At 39.2% G+C, this 6,942-nt stretch overlaps 1 protein-coding gene across 1 annotated transcript; it reads right to left on the reverse strand.

The window, feature by feature from the left end:
• Positions 1-445: 445 nt before the first annotated feature.
• On the reverse strand, positions 446-6,019 carry LOC141592690 (glutamate decarboxylase-like). The gene is made up of 6 exons (XM_074413453.1): positions 5,882-6,019; positions 3,208-3,412; positions 2,839-3,039; positions 2,165-2,633; positions 1,788-1,840; positions 446-1,016 (listed from the first exon to the last, which is right to left on the reverse strand). The coding sequence occupies exons 1-6, from the start codon at positions 5,971-5,973 to the stop codon at positions 528-530; spliced, it is 1,509 nt and encodes a 502-aa protein (XP_074269554.1). The 5' UTR covers positions 5,974-6,019; the 3' UTR covers positions 446-527.
• Between the last annotated feature and the right edge of the window lie 923 nt (positions 6,020-6,942).

A 6,942-nucleotide genomic window follows, 5' to 3' on the forward strand; every position in this document is an offset into this window, starting at 1 on the left:
GGATTGTTGTCTATACAAATAAAAAATTCTGTTATGCTGCTAGATGACACATGAGAACGCCTTTCACAATAACAATTATTAAGGCAAAAACAAATCCGTTAGTATAGGAGTTTCAAGACAGAAAATCTAATGGCACCTTATGAATGTTTTTTTGTATGACTTCCCTTATTTGTTTGATTATTGTGCTAAGTTCCTTATTCATGCCATCCGCAATCAGTGACGGAGCCAGGATTTGAATTTATGAGGGGCGAACGACTAATTTCATAAGGCACCCCGAAAAAATTTCGAAAAATTTAACTAAAAATTTCGAAAATTTCATCCGCCGGGGGGCGACCGCCCCTGCTAGCCCCCTCTAGCTCCACCACTGTCCGCAATAATCAAGTAATTACATTACTCGATTCTCAAAAAAAAAAAAAAAAAAAGAAAAATATAAAAAAGGCACAAGGTTGTTTATAGTTGGAAATAAACTCTATCTTATTCATTAACAAGATAATCGAAAGCTCGAAGCAGAATAAAAACACACAAATCTAGCAGACTCCGCTCGTTTTGTTACGGTCTACAAGCCTTCTCCAGTACTTGATAATTTCCTTCGGAAGATCAGTCACGTCTTTCTTGGCAACGGTCTTGTGGTCTTGTGATACATCATTTTCAAGCGCGACTTGGGCAACTTTAGTAGGCGCCCGAGTTGGGTGAGCGTCCATCTCATGTAAGACCTTCTGGATGTCGGAAACAAGTCTTTCGGCCAGGCCTCTACTAAAATCCTCCCTGACTACTACTCTTAGAACTGCAATGTGCTCAGCATTAGGAGGCATTGTGTAAGCAGGGACGATCCATCCAAACCGCCTCAAACTCTCGGAAATGTCAAACACGCTGTATTTGCTGCTATCTTTTAAGGAGAATGCGACCAGTGGGACACCAACATCCTTTGAGACCACTTCAAAACGGCCTGTTCGTTCTATTCCGTCTTTTAAAACACTTGCATTGTCCCTGCAGTTTTCCATGATGTTCTTGTAACCCTGCATGTTCGGTTCTTTTTTATCAGTAAACCTCAATACATCGACAAATAGGACAGTAAGAATCTAGCGCAACTACTCGTCTTTCTTAATTCATTACACTAATTGTATCTGAACCTGGTATTTGCCATAGGCCGCGACACCCACATGTTGATCTCGGAGGAAAAAGTTGGGGAGTTTCTAGTTGATATAGTGAAATGTAAGTGAACTTACGATCACAGCACTCACTGCAGGGACGTAGCCAGGATAGAATAAGAGGTGGGGCCGAATTTTAAGCGTTACTCCAGAAGCTTCATATTTAGTCAGAGGCACGTTTTTAAGAGCGAAATATTTAATAGTACGACTACCGATCATCTTCTATAATGCTAAAATTTTTAATTTCCTACCCGGGCCCGGCCTATTTCGGCCATAACGTGGCTACGTCCCTGCACAGCAAGGTCAAGCCCCTACCTGAGACGGGGTCAAGGGCTTGACCCTGCTGTATGACTACTGAGAGAGGAAATAGGAAAATATTTGTTTAGTTTCTTTGTATCATTTCCCGAAAATGACAGATGCCACTCATTCACTATTAAACAATAGGATAATGAGTTGGCGCCACCGGGTGTCAGCCAATCTCGACGCCCCACCCTCTCACATGCAATAAGTGGGGACCCCTACAATAACGGATGCATGTGAGAGGGTGACACCCAATCTCGGCGCCACTAACCAAACAATAAACACAGCATTAGACAAAGGAGTTCAGAGGAAAGAGTAAAAGTAAAAGGTATGCTTCACCTCAAAGCCAAGCCGGATCAACTGATAGTACTGCGCAATGATCTGACTTGAACCTGCCTCAATGAAAACACAGTTAAAATATGCCTCTTCTTTGAGAAATAATCTAACTTCAATTATCTAATATGAATACAAAAGCGAACCATTAGCTACATGCCCGGTCACTAAAGAAAGTGGTTTATTTCGGACAAAAGCATAAAATATGTTTCCCACGTGCCACGTTGCATAATGTGACAAATAAACGGTGTCTATGGTGTGAAAAGGGGTAAGATGTACGCAACCTAGCCCTGTATAGAAAATACAATAAAGCTGTTGTCCGTTAAAAAATGCATCAGAAATCCGGAATATAATTTATTCTCATTTTTCTTATCTCATCATACCTTTGGAGAAGTTAAGGGTGAAAGTAGGTTGATCGGCTCCAAGGTAATTGATATGGAAGACGAGTTCTTCAGGAAGGTCCTCTTTGCTCCTCCATATAACCCAACCAACTCCTGCATAAACAAGGCCATACTTATGGCCACTAACATTGATGCTCTTAACTAACGGCAAGCAAAAATCCCACTCGATTTCAGGATAAATAAACGGAGCTACAAATCCTCCACTAGCAGCATCCACATGAATCGGCGTGTCCCATCCTGTTTCCTTGTTCTTGTCAGTCAAGAGTTCGCTCAGTTTCTTCACATCCTCAAACTCCCCGGTCAAAGTAGATCCGAGAATAGCTGCCACGCAAATGGTGTTCTCATCCACCATTTCGATAGCTCTCTCAGGATCCATCACGTAATATCCTTCCTTCAGTTTAACCTCTTTTAGCTCAACTTCAAAATACCTCGCAAACTTCTCCCAACAAACCTGTGTCATATATTCATTTTCCATCACTACGAGAAAGACTAAGGTCTGCGATCGTTCAGAAATGCAGTCGCAATAGAATACATCTGTGACTGCTCACAAACGTAAAGGAGAAAAGCCTACGGAAAACCTAATTTGGTCAAAATTACCATAACCTGCCAATCTACATGCAGAAAATATAATTTTTTTTTTGGAAAATAAAAATTACCTGCACATTAGCACCGGTAACAATATTAGGTTTGTCGAAAGGTTTTCCTTGCTCTTGTCGCTTTTTCTGCCACTTTCTTTTGAATGCTAAACCTGCCAACATGATGGCCTCTGATGATCCCACAGTTCCTACTCCAACTGCTGTTTCATCTTCTCCGACAGGTGCATTAAAAAGGTGCGCTATCATATTTACACATCGATTCTGTAGAGAAATTGAACCATGATACCAACGCACGCTTTCTATTAAGTTCATTTTGATATGTTTGACTAACATACTACTTAGATATATTGAACAAACGTACGAAAATGAAATGAACGGAGAGAGTATTTACTTCCGTGAATTTGACAAGTATGAAAACAGAAATGTAACCTGAAGTTCAGTAGTGACAGGGTACTCATCCATGTCAACATAATTTTTATTAATGGAATTCATAATGAGCTTATCACACTCGGGTTCCATCCAAGTGGTCACGAATGATGCGAGATTCAACCTCGGATTTCCATCTAGCATCAACTCATCATTTATTATCTGGTAAGCTGCCTCCTTTGGTATTGAATTATCCGGCATCTTCAACCTTCACATTAGCATGCTAATATTTGTTAACTAATCACTTACGCACTTGATTTACTTCAATTTGTATTAAATGTGAGAAGATTACCCTGACATTTCAAGCTTGTTTTTTGTTTTATGTATACAAATTGCAGTAGCCAGTGGCGGAGCTTGGGGGACTAGACAGGGGCAGTCGCCACCCTTTGCCTTTACAATAAAAAAAATGATATTTTCTGTTATATATTCCGATTTTTTTTTCCTGATTTCCTCCCCCCTTCCTTTGATCAATTTTTGGTGTTTTGGAGGGGCTAAAGACGGTGATTTACCCTATGGCGATACAAAAGTAAACCTACAAGAGTAGTCAATAGCACCCATTTATTCCTGATTCTGCCGTTCGATTTATCAGTTAACATTCATCGTTCATTAATGTTGATAAGACCCTTCCATTTACATATGGAAGCTTCTAGCAGATGTCAACTAGCTTAGTTGGCAAAGTCATGATTTGACTCGTCAGCATTAAAATCTCCCGTGTGGCTACCTCGACACCCCAAAAAAAACATATGGAAGCTTCTTAGGATAGCAGACCCTTTCAATGCTAAATCAAGGGTACGGAAACGAACCTCTCATTAGAATTTGGTGACAAATGCACTCGACTTTTATTATATTAATTTCTCACAACATATAACTCCAACAATAGGTCTGAAATCTGAATATATTGACTAGACATTATTTAGATAACACAATTACATTACGACTATCTGTCCCAATCATTTGTTTATCTATTTTATTTTAGGGGTGTCTCATTCATTTATTTACGTTTCCATATTAGGATGGCTTTTTATGTGTAATTTGATCATCCAATCCTTTATAGAATTCACTAACCACCACCACAAATGGTCTCATCCATCTCCATGATCTTTATGCCAAAATCAAAGATAAACGGACAGAGGAAGTACTACGTAAAATTAACATAAACATTATTGTAAATTGTTGGGAGATTACGGTATATTATTGCGATATACCGTAATCATAATAATATCGATATTATTATGTTTACCATTATTAACTCTTGAGGCCTAAAACAAAATCCCGCTGCCTGCCGGTGGGCTAATGAGTTACGAAGCTCACCGGCGGGATTTTCAACAAATTACTCGATTTGTCTTTTGCGTTGAATTCAAAACCAAAAAAAAAAAAAAAATCGTTTTTCTTTGCGACGACATGGTATTATGCCATGTACGTTTGTTTACGTGAAGAGTTGTCCATCGAATGAGTTATTTTTTTTTACACATCGCTTTGTGTAAAGATTTTGAGGATTTTGGATGGATGATTGTTCCGATCGATGAATTTATCAGGTTTGAAAAATTACGAAACTCGGTCTGGCGAGTCCTATACGCATCGACTGGCGAGTTACGCACCGACATTTGTCAAGTTCGAAAAAATGCGAATTTCTTGACAACGAAATTTCAACGATTTGGTGGGTTCGAAAAGCGATAAATTTGAATGATTATGATCACGTTCTTGACGGAAGAATTTGAATGATTATTCTTCTTTATCTTTGGCAAACCCATGGAAATTTCGATAAATTACCATGGGTTTGAGGGGGGATGTTGGGAGATTACGGTATATTATTGCGATATACCGTAATCATAATAATATCGATATTATTATGTTTACCATTATTAAGAGATATTATTATTATTATTATATTTAGATCTTTATCCGTACTATAAATACGGAGCTATTGTAATGGTTGAAAACCACGAACGATTATCAATAATACAACGACTTGCTTTCCATTTCTAATATGGTATCAGAGCCCAAGGCAAAAAAAGACCTGGGTCTCGTGTTTAGAAACTGAGCCTTTATGTGCACCGACCCGCCGTGAGGATGTCCAGTCCCTCCGGTTTCAGCATGAGGAAGTCCAGTCCCTCGGGTCGAGTGAGCCTTTGTGGACGGTTTGTGAGGATGTCCAGTCCCTCCAGACCGATCTTTAAGTGGGCTCACAAGTGAGGGGGTGTGTTGGAGTGTAAATCCACTTGTGAGTCCCACATCGGTGAAAAAGAGAGAGATTGTCTATCTTATAAGGCCTAGGGGTGTTTCTCCCATTGCCAATTGGTTTTGGGAGATAAGAGCATTCTTGGGCTTGTGAGTTAGATTTCTCTCCTTCACCGCGGGTAAGGCCAGACCCATCTCGTAATCTCCCAACATAAATGCTCTCATATCGATCAAATCTCTTACTCTTGGCACAAAGACCTACTCATGAGATTAAAAAAATACCTATACATACTTGAATGAAAGAAAACATGAAAAATGACGTGACCGTCAAATAAGAAAAACGTAAAGAAATGACTGAAACAAGTACTAGTATACTCCCTCCATTCAACATTTTTCACCCCATTTCAATATAATACCTCACACATATAATGGAGAAATGGGATGATAATTGTTGAATGGAGGGAGTATATGAAAGGTGAAGAGCAAGTGAGGAAAATACCTAGGGAGAGGGGTGCGAACATAGCGAGATGCAAAGGTACAAGGCAAGCGTTGAGTAGAGACTTCATCTAAGCTTGTTTCACTAATCACCATTTTAACTCCCTTTTACAATAAACTTTAAACTTTGTGTGCAACCGATCTCTACCAAAATTATTGTTATTTCTTTGTTATATCTTCAACCTACCTACATACATACACATACACCCTTTAATTATATATTTTGGCTAAACTGCATGCTATTGAACTCTAAGTTTACTATTCCATATACAACCAAATTGTTGGCATTATTGATAAGTGACACGTTGCGTTAATGCACACTCATGACTTGACATTCAATTTTACATCACCAATCACTGCTCCCAATGTTGCCTCATCACTCATTTTTTTTTTTTTTTTGCCAATAATAAACTGATTATATTAAAGAAAACAAACACGTGTACATGTAGTCAGCCTGTAGCCAGGCTTACAGACCAGTGAGTATAAAGTACAAAAAAAGCACGGATTTCTCGGAAGGAATTCCGCACACTAATTGGTACTGGCAAAGATCTTGCCAGAACTGAAGATAGTTTACAACAAGTAACCTGAAAACAAACAGAACTAAGGCCCACTGAGCATACCGCATAGCTAATAAAAGAGCTCTAGTAGAGGCGTCAAAAGATGATCTTGCCCGTACGACATCCGATTTGGAATACCCCAAAACACAATTAGAGATACAGCAGGTGAAACAAGTCGTTGTTGAGACTCGGCGTAGTGAGATAGAGATTGTGACCGCATCTTCTTGAAGTAAACGCCTGAAACAAGGTAAGGCGAAAAAGACACAGAAGAGGAGCTCAACAGTGAAGAGCGAACCTCAGATAATTGAATATGTGAATGAAGCAGATCATCAATAAGGCGACAAGTGAACGCGGGATCAACAATACGGTTCCGAAAGATCACTGAGTTTCGAGTAGTCCAGATGGCTTGAAGAACACAACAAAAGTAAAGCCAAAGCCACTTTTGATTATGATGTCGATAAATGGATACAAATTTTTGTCTAACACATAAATATTCGTTTTAAACTTT

This window comes from Silene latifolia, chromosome 7 (genome assembly GCF_048544455.1).
Source record: "Silene latifolia isolate original U9 population chromosome 7, ASM4854445v1, whole genome shotgun sequence".
In the NCBI taxonomy this organism is placed as follows: domain Eukaryota; kingdom Viridiplantae; phylum Streptophyta; class Magnoliopsida; order Caryophyllales; family Caryophyllaceae; genus Silene; species Silene latifolia.